At 45.8% G+C, this 17,054-nt stretch overlaps 1 protein-coding gene across 1 annotated transcript in view; it reads left to right on the forward strand.

Annotated features, from left to right (window-relative positions):
- The window catches only part of Bptf (bromodomain PHD finger transcription factor), a 96,421-nt gene that overhangs the window by 18,304 nt on the left and 61,063 nt on the right, over positions 1-17,054 (forward strand). The window contains 2 exon segments of the mRNA XM_052195905.1: positions 5,632-6,454; positions 16,463-16,686. Coding sequence (XP_052051865.1) covers positions 5,632-6,454; positions 16,463-16,686 — 1,047 coding nt within the window.

Genomic DNA, 17,054 nt, shown 5'->3' on the forward strand with positions numbered 1-17,054 from the left:
TTTGCTTTTTTCTGCAGTTTCTAGAAAGCCCTCCTTTCTGCTTGCTTCTCTAGTAGTTTTTAAATGTTGGCTGTACCTCAGAATGAACTGAGCAGAGGGTAACATACAGAGTACCAAACTTCTTTTTCCTGGGCTTCTATGCACTTGTGGTCCACACTGTAGGCTGGCCTGGGTGACTTGTCCCATCTCCCCTCAGTTTTAGGAAGGAGTGTTTGAAGGCAGCTTACATGTGTAGGAGTCTAGTGGTAGTAGGTTCTGTGTGGACAAAATAAGCAATTCAACCTGAATTAAAAGCATAAAATCAAGTTTATGGGGCAGGTTCACTGGCCCTAAAGAACAGGGCCAGGGAACGGGGAATGTGGATGGGAGTGGTGGGGTGGGGTGGGGCAAGGGACTGGGACTACAACTGTGGAAGGGGTGTGGAGAGTGAGCACAGGCACGTGCGCACAGGCTTGCCTGAGAAGAGGAGTACGGAGGGGGTGGAGATTGCCTGTGTATTAGTAGGGTTAGGGGTGCTGGGTTTGAAATCTGACCCGTGAAAACCTAATTTCCTAGGTGCGCACAGGCATGCCTGAGAAGAGGAGTACAGGGGGGGTGGAGATTGCCTGTGTATTAGTAGGGTTAGGGGTGCTGGGTTTGAAATCTGACCCGTGAAAACCTAATTTCCTAGGTGGGAATAGGGCAAGAGATTGTGAACTGGACACATCACAGATACCAGTTTCATTTCTTTTTTTTTTTTCTTTCTTTTTTTGGGGCGTGGGGAGGGTCTCTGTGTAGCCCAGGCTGTCCTGAAATTCACTACTAGACCATGCCTACCAAGCACTAATGGTGTGTGCTGCTGCTACTGCTATGGGCACACCCCAGCCCAGACCACAGGTTGCATCACCACAGCATAATCTCATTTATGGAAGCTCACATTGGTCATTAGTAGCCACGTTTCCTGATTCGTTCCCCCCTCCCACCTCTTCCTTTTTTTTTTTTTTTTTTTTTTTAAAAGAAAAGGCTGGCCTCTAAAGAGTTGCAGTGATGTTTTACCCAAGCCTTCTGAGTGCTAGGATTACCTATGAACTGACACACTCAACACCCACTTTTTTCTTGAAAACAATAGGAAAATGAGTGTGGTATCTCAGAAGTATAAAAGTGCTAAAAATTGGGACTGGTCAGATGGCTCAGAGATTAAGAGCACTGACTCCTGCTCTGCCAGAGGTTCTGAGTTCAGTTCCCAGCAACCACATGGTGGCTCACAACCTTCTGTAATGGAATCCGATGCCCTCTGCCGGTGTGTCTGAAGACAGCTACAGTGTACTCATAAATAAGAATAAATCTTTTTAGCTGGGCAGTGGTGGCGCACGCCTGTAATCCCAGCACTCTGGGAGGCAGAGGCAGGCAGGATTTTCGAGTTCAAGGCCAGCCTGGTCTACAGAGTGAGTTCCAGGACAGCCAGGGCTACACAGAGAAACCCTGTCTCGAAAAAGAACCCAATCCAAAGAATAAATCTTTTTTAAAAAAGTGCTAAAAATGGAGCTTTTTTTTTATTTTTTTATTTTTTTATTTATTTATTTTTTTTGGCTCCTCTACTCTCCCCAGAAGTAATTCCTTTAGAAGCCTCCCTGACCTCCAGGTCCCGGAATCCTTTCCGCCAGTGCAGCTCATTGTTCCGAGGCTGCTTCCTCTCTGAGCAATTAAGGTAAAGCAACTAGGGTAAAAGAAAACAGCAGGAGGCCCCGGGTTCCACCCCTGTGTACCAAAACCGGGGGTAAAAGATGTACCTACCTACCTACCTACCTTACTTTTTTTTCTTTTCTTTTTCTTTTCCTTTTCTTTTTTCTTTTCTTCCCTTCCCTTCCCTCCCTCCCTCCCTTCCTTTCGTTCGTTCTTGCCTTCCAGGTAAGGGCTCCACCACGGCACCACATATCTAGCTACCTGGTTCATTTCAGTACTTAGATGCTTGTGAGTCCCCCCCCCCCCCTCCAGGGTTTCTCTGTGTAGTCCTGGCTGTCCTGGAACTCACTCTGTAGACCAGGCTGGCCTCGAACTCAGAAATCCACCTGCGTCTGCCTCCCAAGTGCTGGGATTACAGGCTTGCCGCCACCGTGCCCAGCTTGTGCATGCTTCTTAATTGAGCTGCTGATACATACATATTGAGGTTAAAAAGAAAAAATAATCACAGTCGAGTGGTCTGTGGGATTGATTCAGGAGGCAAAGGGAATTTCTTGATTTTGCCACATTCTGTAAAAAAATTGAACCCATGGTGGCACATTTCCTGGCAGGCGATGTCTTAAGTTCAAGGCTAGCCATGTCTACAGAGTTCCAGGATGGCCATGGCTACACAGAAGGAACCCTGTCTTGGGGGAAAAAAATTGAACCCAAGTCAGGAGTGGTGGCCCACTTGGAAGGCAGAAGCAGGTAGATCTCTGTGAATTCAAGGCCAGCATGGTCTACAGAGTTCCCAGGCAGCCTGGCCTGTATCAAGAGACCCCCCCCCCTCAACCTTGTGGGCCCCTTTTTAGGGCTGGGAAGTGTGTTCAGGTGGTTCAGTATGTGTATACGCATAGCCTGGGCTTCCAGGCCGAGTCTGGAGGCTTTCTTGTTTTACTTCTCTAGTCAACAGTATTTGTTACTTGGGTACTTAAACGCCCAGACCTCCTGCCTAAGTTCCCCTGTCCATCAGGTGGGACACAATGAGGCAGTTTACAGTTTGGGCCAAATGCAGGAGTTGGGGAAAGAAACCTAATACCCTTTCCCACTGTGCCAGTGGCTTATTCAGAATTTATAGAAAGCTAGCAAACTGAGGCAGGCCATATGTAAATGTAATTGTGGGTTTTGAGGATCTGTTTTTTCCTGGGGGGAGGGAACCCGGTCTCCTACAGTCAACGAAGGCTTTATTTAAATCTCTTTCAAAACAGGGTCTTAAAAGTCTCCATTTTGAAAGAGAAAAGAAACTGTTCTGTGGGAGCACCCACCAGGTGGGTCTCTCATTGGCTGAGGCCTTCATCCTGTTCCGCCCTGATAGGTGGAGGGTTGAAGCTTTTCTTGCCTAGGAAAGGCACTGGAAGTGTCAGATTCCTGCATTCCTAAAACTTTGCAAGTGAAAACAGTTAATTGCTTGAGCTAGGTCAGTCTTTCTTTAGAGCCTCTTCTCTCGCCCTGCCCTGCTGCTGTGTGATTGCTGGTTGTAACGTCTTTTTGCTCTGTGCTCACCTTGTGAAGAGCAGAGGATGTGCGAACAGCAGAGGAAGTTGTAGGCCAGCCCCAGCTTGTAGGTCCTGGGCTGGAGCTGGGGCCAGGCTTGGCAGCAGGTGCTTCACACAGCCTGCCAGCCCCACTTCAAGGACTTTCATTTCTTCTGCTTTGTTCTTATTTTCTGGGATTTTATTTATCTATTTTATGTATGTGAGCGTTTGCAAGCATATCTGTTCACCATATATATGCCTGGTGCCCACAGAGTCCAGAAAGAGGGTGTCAGATCCCCTAGAACTGGAGTTACAGATGGTTGTGAGCCACCACATGGGTGCTAGAAATTGAACCTGGGTCCTCTGGAAGAGCAGGCAGCCAGTGTTCTTCACCCCTGAGCCATCTCTCCAGTCCCTTTCAGGACCTTCCTAACTGGTATGTTCAGTAAGCAGCTGAGGACACAGGGACTTGTTCCATAAGCCATTCCTTTGATTTGGTAACTTCCATGGAGGAAGTGATGAGTCCCAAGTCATGTGTTAGAGAGAAGACTGACTGTCACACTGAACCAGCTAGCAGGCGGGCTGCTTCTGTAATGTGGCATTGGTGCCACTTGGATTTTTGTGTCATTTTTGCTAGGTGTGTTGGGCTCGAGGAATAGTTACCTTTCTCACTGTGTTCTACAACAGTGTTGTCTGGCCAACGGTGTGACCAATCTCTTTCACAGAAAGCAATGACTATGTTTTTATCTTGTTCTCCAGAGGTTAGGTTTATGTTGTGTACATCCAAGAGTCCTTTGTGTTTGTAGATTCCGGTGCTTGTTTTTCTCTAGTTTCATGCACCACTTCGTTTGCAGGTAGAAACCCAGGAAAGGTGTCATGGCTAATAAAACTTAGTTATATATGAATGAATTTAATTGATCCCATTAATATAGGCTACTTTTGAAAATTAGAAACTTACACTCTACAGATACCAGAAATCATGTGTAATAAAAGCAGTTGAGGAGTAACTTGTTCTTTTTACCAAGTCTTTCTTTTTTAAAGCATCAATCTAATTTATTTTATACACACACATACACATATGTGTGGAGTGGGGGGGGCATGCCACAGTGTGTGCATTTTGTGGTCCGAGGACAACTTTAGAGTTTTCCCCAGGCTTGTTTGAAAAGTATCTTTACAAACTGAGCCCTCTCTTGCATGCAAGTAAGGCTTAAACAGGGCTGAGTATTATACCTCAAACTTGTTCATATATAGCATAGATGCTATATGTGGGCATGTTACAGACTTAAGTTTTTGGGTGTATGTGTATATATATGGACAGATGTAGTGCGTGGTCCGTGTGTATACACAGAACATGTGTTTGTACATAGACAGACAGCTAGATGTAGTACATGGTCTCTCTGTGTGTAGCTAGATAGTGCGCAGATGGATGAATGGACGGATGGATGGACGGATGCATGGCCTGTGTGCACTTTCTTGGTTAACCCCCAGGCCTTCCCTGGTTTCCCAGATGAGACGCTGTTCTGCTCTGCTCTGCAGTGCTGGGACGTCCCTGCTTGCTGGCCTCCTTCCCCGCCTCTCCTGAGCCCGGGCTACACCTGCTCTGTGCAGGCAGCACCTCTGGGGGGGTGGGGCACCCTGGTCAACTGTTAGTGTCTGGCAGCGTATGAGCTGTGCTGCCCCACTGCAGTGCTGGGCCATATACAGAGCTATCTTGTCAAGCTCTTACCAACACATTCAAAAAGACCAGGTACTGAGAGTTATTCTCAGGTAATGAGGAGGCAATTGACTATATTTAAAATTTTTTTTTAACCCTTCTGGTTTGTAATTGGATGCTTAGCCAGGAGCAGTGGCACACACCTTATATTTCAGTTCCAGGACAGCTAGAGCTACATAGAGAAACAAACCTTGTCTCGAAACCAGATGATTAGATAAATAGATAAATCAAAGAATTGAATGAGAAACGTTGAATTTAGGGGTTTTTTTTTTTGGTAGACATAACTAAATCAGAACTAAATCACTGCATTAGGCATTGCGCTTGTAATCCCATTTATAAATGGCCTGTAGAGCTAGCTCCAAGCTAGCCTGGGCTACAGAGTGAATGGGACTGTGCCATAGACACTGAAGAACTCAGTCATTGAACAGCAGTTGCTGCTGCTACTGCTACGTTATTATTATTGAAAACTATCTCACTATTTAGACCAGGCTGCCCTGGAACGCATAGATTTCCCTGCCAGGTAGATTTACCTAGGTGTTGGGATTAAAGGGAGCATGTGCCCACACCCAGCTGATGGTATTTTTGCTATGTCACAATTTGGTGTCTGAGCGCAAGGTCTAGGTACTCTAGGTGAGTGGCCTGCCACTAAGCTACACCCATAGCCTCTGATCTTGTGGTAGAAAACTGGCTGGCGTGGTTGTGGGGGCACGGTTCCATGTTAACCTGTCGTGTCCTTTATTACAGGTAGGCGGAAACCAAGAGTGCATCGGCCTCGGTCTCCAATATTAGAAGAAAAAGACATCCCACCCCTTGAATTTCCGAAGTCCTCTGAGGACTTAATGGTGCCTAAGGAGCATATAATGAATGTCATTGCCATTTATGAGGTCGTGCGGAACTTTGGCAGCGTTTTAAGGTTGTCCCCTTTTTGCTTTGAGGACTTCTGTGCCGCTCTGGTGAGCCAGGAGCAGTGCACACTCCTGGCGGAGATGCATGTGGCGCTGCTGAAAGCAGTTCTTCGGGAAGAGGACACGTCTAACACCACCTTCGGCCCCGCAGACTTGAAAGACAGTGTGAATTCCACCCTGTATTTCATCGACGGGATGACATGGCCGGAGGTCCTGAGGGTCTACTGTGAGAGCGATAAGGAGTACCACCATGTTCTTCCTTACCAGGAGGCCGAGGACTATCCATACGGACCAGTGGAGAACAAAATTAAAGTTCTACAGTTTCTAGTCGATCAGTTCCTTACGACCAATATTGCTCGTGAGGAGCTGATGTCTGAAGGGGTAATCCAGTACGACGACCACTGTAGGGTCTGTCACAAACTGGGGGATCTGCTCTGCTGTGAGACGTGCTCAGCTGTGTACCATTTAGAGTGTGTGAAGCCGCCTCTTGAAGAGGTGCCGGAGGACGAGTGGCAGTGTGAAGTCTGCGTGGCACACAAGGTGCCTGGTGTGACTGACTGTGTCGCTGAAGTCCAAAAGAATAAACCGTACGTTCGACATGAACCGATTGGGTATGACAGAAGCCGTAGGAAATACTGGTTTTTAAACCGAAGACTCATAATGTAAGTAAACCTGGCCATAATTTTTGTACATATTTAGAGGGGGGAAGCCTATTTCCTCCAAGGTTGATATGATGGAGTGGTGCCATATTAATGCGATTATTGAACCTGAGGTTTAATAAGGAATTGTAGTTTTGACACTTGTGGGACCATAGTCTGAGTCATGGGCTTTCAAGAACCAATTCGGAATTCGGCCTGTGGGGCAGGAGGGTCACAAGTGCAAGGCCTGCTTTGCTCTACAGAGTGAGTTTCAAGGTTAGCCTGGGTAGATTAGACAGGTCCTGTGTCAAAATAAAAGAAGAGGTTGTGGTTGTAGTGTGTTCAGTCCCAGTACAACAGTGAACAGATGTGTAAAAGAAGCTGGTATCAGGCAAGTGGGGTCAAGGGTCACAGTGCTTCACCTCCTTAGGACATGGGGCAGCGTTGAGATCTGCACTGAGAACTGAGTGTCCTCTGAGCCCTGGTATGGCTCACCAAGTGGAGGGACCACTTGGTATTTTGAGGCTCTCTTCCAGTTCTTAGAATTAGGCCAAGAGAAAACTTGATGCCTGATCCATGAACTTCAGTGTGGGGTGGAGGGGTGTGGCTCCATCAGTGCCGTCACTGTCTGAGATCCGACACTTGCTTTGTTGTGTAATTTATTGATTTCCTTTGCCGGAAGCCTGTGGAATCTGCTGTCTCTGGCAGTGTGTAGGTGTACAGTGATAGGCATTTGCACAATCTGTTGTCACCCGTTGAGTATTTTCTTGGCATCCATCATGGTAGTTGGGTCCTGTGGCACTGGCAGTGTGCCAGCAGCCTCTCCTGAGCTCCTCTGTACGTGTCACGTGCCCTCACTTTATTGCATATTGGGGGATTTTTGCCTTTCATTTTTCTTGTCTTTCCTTTGCTGTTTTCCTTTGAGGTGTGTGTGTTCGTGTGCATATGAGGAATTAGTTCTGGCTGGCCTGGAACTTACCATGTAGCTCAGCCTTGAACTCAGAGATCCAAGTGCTTCTGTCTCCCTTAGGTTGTTTTTTAAAATATTGATCTCTAAACCCTACTATTTACTTTTTCTTAGCTGCTACCATGTATTTAACTTTTTGCCTGCATTAGTGCCCGTGCAGCATATGCTTACAGTGCCTGGGGAGGCCAGTGTGGGTGCACCTATCCCTGGGGTGCCACCTTGTGGGGCGAGGAGCAATCCTGGGTCCTCTTCAAGAGTAGCCAGTGCTTTTCATCTCTGAGATGTCTAACCATTCCTCATACTTTGTTTTGTTTTGTTTTTGTTTTTTGAGTCAGGGTTTCTCTGTGTAGCCCTGGCATTATGTGTTTTGGTCTTTAAGGTCAGCTGTCTGTGATCCTTAGTTTAAGCCGCTGGTTAATACTGTACAACTGCCTGCTGATTGGAAGCACTAAGCAAGTGGGTGGGCGGGCCATCTCAGTGAGGCTCAGCTTAGCTATGGGGCAACAGTCCCGTCCGCCAGGAAGCCCCGCTGTCTGGAGCCCTCCTTAGGGCCATCTCCTGCATCTGGTTCGCGGAACGACGTGCCTTTTCTGGCATCCCGCTTGGAGCACACAGGCCTGGTTGGCAGGGTCTTAGAAGCAGGCTGCGTGTATTGTACTTGAAGCATGTCTTATGTCACGGAAAGTCTCAATTCTGGATTTGTCCACACCAGGCATGGAGACTTTTGATCCAGAGAATTTTAGCTCTACTGTACTCTCTAGAGACCAGACCTGTAGCCAGTTCTGTTTGATGGACAGCCCCCACCACAGCCCAGATCGCTGCTGGAGTGGAGTGAGGGTTCTCTGCAGCTGGCCTTGGGCGGTTTGACTTTTCACATTGGCAGCGATCACGTGACCACCGCTTTCAGCTTTTTGAATTACCTTTCCTCTATCCTGAATTTATGTCTTTAAAAAATTCCTTTTTAAAAAGTTGGTTTTAGTTGTTTTGTTAGTTGAAATAAGCTATAGCTGTTTCTGGCAGGCTGGCTGGAACTTGAGATTCTCCTGCCTCAGCCTCCGGACTCAGCGATGGGGTTCGGAGGCAGCCATTCTTTAGCGTGGCTTTTTGTGAGCGCCACACACTCACTCCTTTGTGTGCAGGGCAGGGAGCGTGCGCGCCACGCAATGCCTGTGTGGAGGTTAGAGAACATCTTTTTGGGAGTTGTTTTTTTGCTCTGTTTGGGTCCTTGGGTCCTTGAGTCCTTTAACAGCCCCTTCCTTGGCCTCTTAGATGTCGGTTCCTGTAGCCTCTGTCTTTTCTTGAACTGTTGGTTCTGCATTGAGACCAAAGGTGCTTGGCTCACGTGCACATACAGTGTGATGCCTCTGGCCTGTCTGATCTGGGAGGTCTTTAGCCTGTGAACAGTGCCTAGTTACTGTTCACGTCGGGTGCCCTGAGCACTTGCATACAGTTTTTAAATTAATCTTTACAACAGTGCTGTAGTATAGGTTTTTATACCTGTCTGTAATTTATGGATGGTGAGATTAAAGCTAAGGGGGTTAAATAACTTGCTCTCAATCATATATATATATATATATATATATATATATATATATATATATATATACACACACACACATACAGATATATACAGATATATATCTATATATATATCTGTTTGCAGTTCGGACCTGAAGTTGTTTGTAAGAATGTTTCTAATAGTAGTTAAAGTGAACCCAATCTGGATAGCAGCTCCAGGGATCCACAGACACTGAAAACACACACACACACACACACACACACACACACACACACACACACAGAGAAAGAGACAGAGAAAGAGAGACACACAGAGAGAGTTTTCTCTTTTTCACACACATACAGAAAGTTAAAAGTAAAATATAGTTTCAAAAAGAAATGTTTTTAATTTTATTGAATGGCGCAGTCTAGCTTTTAAACATCACTTTGAAAGTCTGAAACTTGAGTTGTTGTAGCTTTTAAAACCTGTGCTGTGGGGCCAAGAGAGATGGACTGCTCAGCAGTTAAGGTGCTAGCACTGACTGCTCTTCAGAAGACCAGCGCCCACCTCCCCCTAATTGCCTGACGCTCTAGTTCCAAGGTGTCTGACGCCCTCTTCTGGCCTCTTTGGGTACTGCATACATGTGATATAAAGACCAATATTTAGAAAAAACACCCTCGCATATTTAATATATATGTGTGTGTATATATGTATGTATGTATATATGTGTATGTATGTATATAGATATATATACAAACAAAACGAATGCATATAACCTATATAACCTGGAGGAAAGCCTCTCTGATGATTTTCATTCTGTGTGCACAGAGTGGATCCAAGAATTCTTATTTAGAAATAAAGACACTTTTAGAACACATCAACTAAAATTTAGCATTATTGCTTTTATTTAGTAAGCAGCTTAAGCAGATCTACTCAGATAAAGAAGATAAAATAAGACGAAAGGATTGGTCTCATCAATTTGAAGGTGAATGTGCATGGACTGTGGCAATCGAGTGGCCCGAAGGACTTGCATTACACTTTTAAGTGCTTGTGGGTCAACCAGTCATTCATTACTGGTGAACTTAAATAAATAGGCTCTTAGTGGAACAGCAAATTTTTTCATCTAACTTTAGGAAAGAATGTTTTATAACATTGGGTTTAAATGTTAGTTTTTATCAGTTCTAATATCTAATTTCAGTTCTTGGTATATAGGAAAGAACACAGAACTTAATGATCACTCGAACAAATATGGATTTCTCTTTTGGTATTTTGTTTTGTATTTGAAAAACTAGATTTACTTTTTTTTCTGCGTATGGGTGTTCGCCAGTTTATCTGTCGTCAGGTGTGTGCCTGGTGCCTGAGTAGGCTAGAAGTTGCCCCATCTCCTGGTACTAGAGTTAGAGTTGCGAGCTTTCATGTGGATGCTGGGGATGGGACCCTGGGCCTGGACGCGCAGCCAGTGCTCTTAACCTACTGAGTTACCACTTAGCTCTCGTTTTGTAGCTTTGAAACACGATTTTCCTAGGTAGACCAGGTTGCCTGTGAGCTCACAGAGATCGGCCTGCCTCTCCCTTCCAAATGCTGTCTGGGGTTAAGGTCCCAGGACCACTGATCTGATAAATAGTAAGTTTTTAATGCTCTGGTGTTTTGCACATTTTTTGTGTAACATCAGTGAAGAATCAATAAACATTATAGTGATATGATACCAAGTGTTTGTCAATAATTAGAAGTAAATCTAAAAGGTCTTTGCATCATTTATGAAAGTTAGATAATCTGTAATAACAATCAGCACAGCTGCTGTGAAGTCCCAACCTCTCGCCCTGTGCTAGCCCAGCACAGCCACAGTGCTGTTAAATACAGCCTGTAATTTCTAATGTGAGATACCGGCAACAGCTGTGGGTGTCATACCTTCCAGATTCTACACCCATTACATATTTTAAAGATTTATTTGTGCTTTAGTTTTTAAAGATTTATTTTATGTGTGTGGGTGTTTTCCCTATATTTTTGAGTGTGCACTTTGTTCTTGATAACTTCAGAGGTCAGAAGAGGAATTACAGATGTGGATGCTAGAAGTGAAATTGGGGTCCTGAAAATATAGTCAGTGTTCTTAACCACTGAACAGTCTTTCAGATCCCTTATTTTTATTATTTTGTGTGTGTGTGTGTGTGTGTGTCTGTCTGTCTGTCTGTCTGTCTGCAGGTGCCCATGGAAGCCAGAGGTGTCTGAATGCCTGGAGCTGGATGTATAGACAGTTACCTATATCCACTATCCACTATGGGTGCTGGGAAACAAACTCAGACCCTCTGCAAGGACAGACTGGCTGTTAGCTTCTGAGCTATCTCTGGCCCCCCCTTGCATATTTTAATCCTACAGCAGTACATTGTTGTAAGAACTGCCAGTGTTTTCAGTGGGGAAGGCAGAGGGAGGTCAGTTTTTCCCAAGATCACACGGCCTGTGGTGGAGTCAGGAAGGAATCACGATAGTCAGCCTGTAGGATAAGTGCTCCTGACCTGGCAGGTGCTAGTTCTGTTAGAGGAGGGTCACCATGACACAATGCTGGCAGGGATGAAGTCAAATCTTAGGGTGTCAGCAAGGCTCTGGGTGAGACAGTCCTTTCTCCTCGGCCGACTTCTTTGCTTCAAGGCAGTCCCGGCCTTTTTTTTTTTTTTTTTTTTTTTTTTTTTTGGTTTTGGTGTTTTTGTTTTGTTTTTTATTTTTTTATTTATTTATTTATTTATTTTTTTTTTGAGACAGGGTTTCTCTGTGTAGCCCTGGCTGTCCTGGAACTCACTCTGTAGATAAGGCTGGCCTCAGAATTCAGAAATCCGCCTGCCTCTGCCTCCCAAGTGCTGGGATTAAAGGCGTGCGCCACCACCAGCCGGCAGTCCCAGCCTTTTCTATCAAGATTTTTTTTAGCCTTTTCCCTCTTAGTGTTTACAGCAGCAGTCCACTTCTTGGTGCTAAGGCTGGGGCATCTGCTGGGGCTGCTCTGACAAAACACTACAAACAGGACTTGATTGACTGGCCAGGCTCCTCCTGAAGGCTCTTGCAGACTGCCATGTCCTCTCCAGCTCGGACAGGCCTGGCAGACAGTGCAATTCTCTCCCCACCTCCTCTCCTCTTGTGAGGTCATTGCCGTCTGGATGATTTCATTTCAAAACCTGTAGGTGAATACTTCCAGACAAGGTACAGGTGGACCTGAATTTGGGGGCCAGTCTTCAGCCCATTGCAGGCCTTCTTGCTCTTCTGTGAAGGTGTTGAAACTTCCTGTGGGTCACTTTGAGGTTTACTGGGAAGTCAGTCCCCCTTAACATGGAGTCTGGTCAAAGTCAGGCTGTAAAGCGCACCCTGTAATGTGTGTGTTTGCTCACAGCTGTACTTAGGCAAGAAGTTTTTCTTCCTACTGTCTTCTCCTGTCACTCTGAAGTGGCAGGGACACTTGGCAGTGAGCCAGGAGAACTCACAGGCCTTGGAGAACCAGAGCTTCCTCTGGAACCAGAGAAGAGTTTTCGTGGTGGGCGTGGGTTGATGCAGGAGAGAGGAGCTGCCGCTCTTAGAGCTCGGCCGAGGTTTTGCTTAGATGAACTGTAACGACCCCGTTACATCAGTGTGGAAGGTAATCTGTTCTGACAGCCCCAGCCAGTGTGCTTATTATTTTGCTACTATGTTAGTAATGAATTTATTCTACTTCCAGAAAAAAAAAAACGTCAGTGTGAATAGTACGTATTGTTGATGAGCAGAATAAGAGGTAGTTGTCCCCCTGTTTTTAGAGGAGTTTTAATAGGGAGTGAGGGGCGCAGAGCACTTGGGTGAGGCGTGGTGCAGGCGTGTGAGCACTTGTGCCTGAGAGGAGAACTGAGAGAACTATGGCTGCTGTGAGCAGATTGGAGGGCGTGAGGGAGGAGGTGTCACAGATAGCCACATCCTGCCAGCAGACAGAACCAGAGCCAAGTGGTGCAGCTACTACAGGTTTGAGTAATTTCATTATAAGTTAAAAACTTACTGAAAGCATCTGAGTGTGGAATGGACTTCTGCCTGAAGCATTGAGTTTGTTGTCGAGGAGAAATTCCTCAGAGGCCAGAATAGATCTGTAGCTGTTAGGGACACGTTCAGTAGTTTGTGGGTTGCTTGAGGAAGTTGTCAGAATGGGGAGCTGGAGAGATGGCACATTGGTTTAGAGTTTGCTGCCGACTAAAAAGGGCCCTGATTTGGTTCTGAGCACCCGTTCTAGGTGCTCAGAGCTCTTGTCACTCAAGCTCCAGGATGCAGTCCTGTCTTCTGGCCTTCACCAACAAAACAAAACACATACACACACACACACACACACACACCCTCTGGCCTTCACAAAAAAAAAAAAAACAAAACCCAAAACAACACACACACACACACACACACACACACACACACATGCGCGCGCCATAAATAATAAAAATAACCTAAGAAATCAGCAGACCATCCATTTAGTTGAATTTGTTCCTATTGTACTATCTTATTTTTATAATATCATATTTCATAATTGTTTACCACTAGTTAGCAGTGTGAACCTGGGTGCATGGAGCCTAAAGTTGACACAGACTAAAGCCTGCATTATCCAGAGTGTTAGAGTCACAGGAGTAAAGTGTCCAATCACAGGCATAAGCCTTGTGTGGTGGGCATTGTGCACATGCTTTTCCATAGAGGAATATAAACAAATAACAATAACTAGTTATGATGACTAATCTGAAGTACACTCCCCCCCCTCGCACGCCCCCCCCATCTGCTACCCCTGCAAGGACACGGGAGTGTATCCCAAGGACAATTCCACTTTTGAAGAAACTGAGGTCATAAAACTCCTTTCATTTTCTTGAGTTTCGTTCTTGAATGGTGCTCCACCAACACAATCAACTCTTACACTCATGTGCTTTCATTCTTTTTATGAGTTTGTCTGTGTATATGTCTTCTGTACTCAGAAGATAACTTGGGAGAGTTATCACCATAGATTCAGAGGCTCAGACTCAGGTACCATGCTTGGGGACAAGTGTCTGTACTATCTAATTGCCTCCTCCATTGTGTGTGTGTGTGTGTGTGTGTGTGTGTGTGTGTACACAGGAGTACAGTGCTCATGGAGGCCATCAGCTCCCTTGGAACTGGAGCTGCAGGTGGCGGTGTGAGCTGTCTGGTGTAGGTGCTGGCAGGTGGGTGCTCCACATGAGCAGTTAGCCTCTGAGCCCTCTCTCCAGCACCACCCCTATAACAGGTGTTATGCATATTTTTGTTGTTTTTCACTTGAAATGTGTAGCTGCAAGCCACATATTACTTGTCAGTGGGGATATGTTTCGACAAAAGCATCATAGGTAAGCTTGTCTTCATTAGTGTGAACCTTATAGAATGTACTTACTAAGCTAATGCCACTGTGTAAGACCTCCACCGTCCGGGTTCCACCAGTGGACTCGAAATGCCATCGTGTGGTGTATGACCATGTTTCTGAATAAAGAAGAATGAAACACTTAAATAACTACAAGGGTGTAACTCAGTTGGTAAAGGGCCCGCATGCCTGTCTAGAATGAAGCCCTGGGTCTCTCCTCAGAGTGTCCTGGGGCAGGCATAGTGGTGCATAGCTGAATTCCAGCACTTCCAGCTGGAAGTGAAAAGGAGTTCAGGGTCAGCCAGGTCACAGGTCACGGGACAGGCGGGGTTATGGATAACTTCTTGGCACTTAGCTTAAGTCAGAACCCACTAAGCACTTGAAACTGTCAAGTTTTCACACAGCATTGTGTTTAAGAGCTTTTAATCAATCTTTTTGCTGAGAAGACTGACGTCATTAGCTTTGGAAATTAGATTAGTAAGATCATTGTCATGCTAGTCATAAGAGCTCAGTACACTCGCTCCTGGTCATCAGCTCAGCAGCTGCTCCTGGTTGGACGCTGTCCTGCATCTAAGGCAGGAAGATGATGGCTACAAAGATGAAGAGGCCTCTGGAGCTGGTCAGTTTTAGACTTGCTTGTTATGAAAAATGGAAAGTTATGCTCCGGGAAAAACATACTCTGAAGATGATCTGACAGTGCAAAGCAAATCAGTTATCCTTGCCAACAAGGGCTTAGCCTGGACGCTGTCTGAAATAGGACGTTTTGCTGTGTTGGCCGAAACTGGTGTCTATCATTTCCACGGCAGTCACACCGAAGTGGGTAAAGCGTGTGGAAAATACTGCCCGTCGCTGACTTGGGTATACTGATATCAGAGCACGCCAGAGCAGACCGGGGAAAGGAAAGCAGGGGAGGTTGTCGTTCATGAAACTTCACCAGGACTCATTGGAAGGAAGGGAGGGAGGAAGTCGAGGAGAGAGAAAAGAGAAAGAACAAGAACTTAGAAGTATCTGTTAGCGTGACATGTAGAGCAGATTTTTAAAAAATGTTTTAAAAAGTTTTATATTTATGACAAAAACCAAAAGAAAAACCAGTGTAGGTGGGAGCCGGGGAGATGGCTCAGTGTGGAAGAACACATTTACACAGCCCCGAGGCTCTGGATCCCAGCACCAAGAGCTGTGCTGCAGCCAGTGAACTGTGGGCAGCCACAGGATCGCTGAGCTTTCAGATCCAGCTGAGAGCTCCTGTCTTCTCAGACGAGGTATAGCATACAGAGCTTAGCATTCACCTCCTGTCTCCTCAGATGAGGTATAGCATACAGAGCTTAGCATTCACCTCCTGTCTCCTCAGACGAGGTATAGCATACAGAACTTAGCATTCACCTCTGGCCTCTGTATACATGGGGTGTACATACTTGCACCCATGTTTACACATATGCTGAAAAAGAAAAAATACCGCGTAAATGTTTTCTAAATTTTTGGTAATTAATACATCATTAATATATCCCCTCAGAATTACTGAGTAATGCATTCCTGGAATTCCTCTAACTTTTCACTGTCTTAATAATAATAGTTTATGTGTATGTTAATCACTAATGATGTTCCTATCCACTCTGATAGGCACTCTTGTCTAATATCTTAACAGCTTGCAGCGGCCTGACGGCAGGGGCCAGTGTCCTCACTGCCCAAGTGAGCTGCATAAGTGGCTTGGAGGGAGCTTGTCGTGGCCATTGGTCCACATCAGGGCACCAAGCCATTCAGAGCCTCTGTGTGTGTGTGTGTGTGTGTGTGTGTGTGTGTGTGTGTGTGTGTGTCTGGGCTTAGGTTAGTGTGAATGTGCTCTCTGCTTGTGGTGTCCTAAGCTGGAAGACTTTCTGAGGCTCAGGGCTTAAGGCTCTCCCTCACCCTGCTGCTGCAGTGGAGTTGCTTGAGGTCTGGGCTGTTCTTCATGGAACTTTCTGATCACGACTCTGGAGCCATGTTATTATTGTTATATGTTTAGGTATTTGCAAGTAACCTCTTCTATTCATTAACACTGAAAATTATTTTGACCTAAGAATTGTGGGCTCAGAAATCCAAGTTATTAGAGGTTGTTTAGGTTTGGCTAGATGAACAGTAAGTGGATGTTAGCGTAGTCTTGATGTTACACAGCTGAACTTGGTGGGTAGATGTTTGTTGCGCGAGCGCTCTTGTGTCTGATATTTTCCTTCCCTGATTTCACAACAGAGAAGAAGACACAGAAAATGAAAACGAGAAGAAAGTTTGGTACTACAGTACAAAGGTCCAGCTTGCAGAATTAATAGACTGTCTAGACAAAGATTACTGGGAAGCAGAACTGTGCAGAGTTCTGGAGGACATTCGGGAGGAGATGCAGCAGCATATGGATGTAACTGAAGACCTGACCAACAAGGCTCGTGGCAGCAACAAGTCCTTCCTAGCGGCAGCTAATGGTGAGGCAAGCCCTCAGTGGGAGTGCTCTAAAGCTTGGAGATGGCCAGGCTGATGCTTTGATGCTTGCTTTGACTCTCTCATTGTCTCTCTGCAGGGATCGTAGCCATAGTAAGTCAGGACTGTGTGAGTCCCTGATGGGGCCCTGCACCCACGAGTCATATGGTTCTTGTCTGTTTAATGACAGGGTCTGTGTAGCTCAGGCTGAGTTCAAGTTATTCTATAGCCTAGGTGGGCCTTGAACTCCTCACGGTCCTCCTGTGTCGGCCATCAGGGGATTGGGACTGCGAGGGGTAGTCCACCTTGTCTAGCTCATCTGTGTCCTCACTCTGTCCCTTCCACACTGTGGACACCTGGAGAGGACACTAGG

This window comes from Apodemus sylvaticus, chromosome 10, assembly GCF_947179515.1.
Source record: "Apodemus sylvaticus chromosome 10, mApoSyl1.1, whole genome shotgun sequence".
Lineage (NCBI taxonomy): Eukaryota > Metazoa > Chordata > Mammalia > Rodentia > Muridae > Apodemus > Apodemus sylvaticus.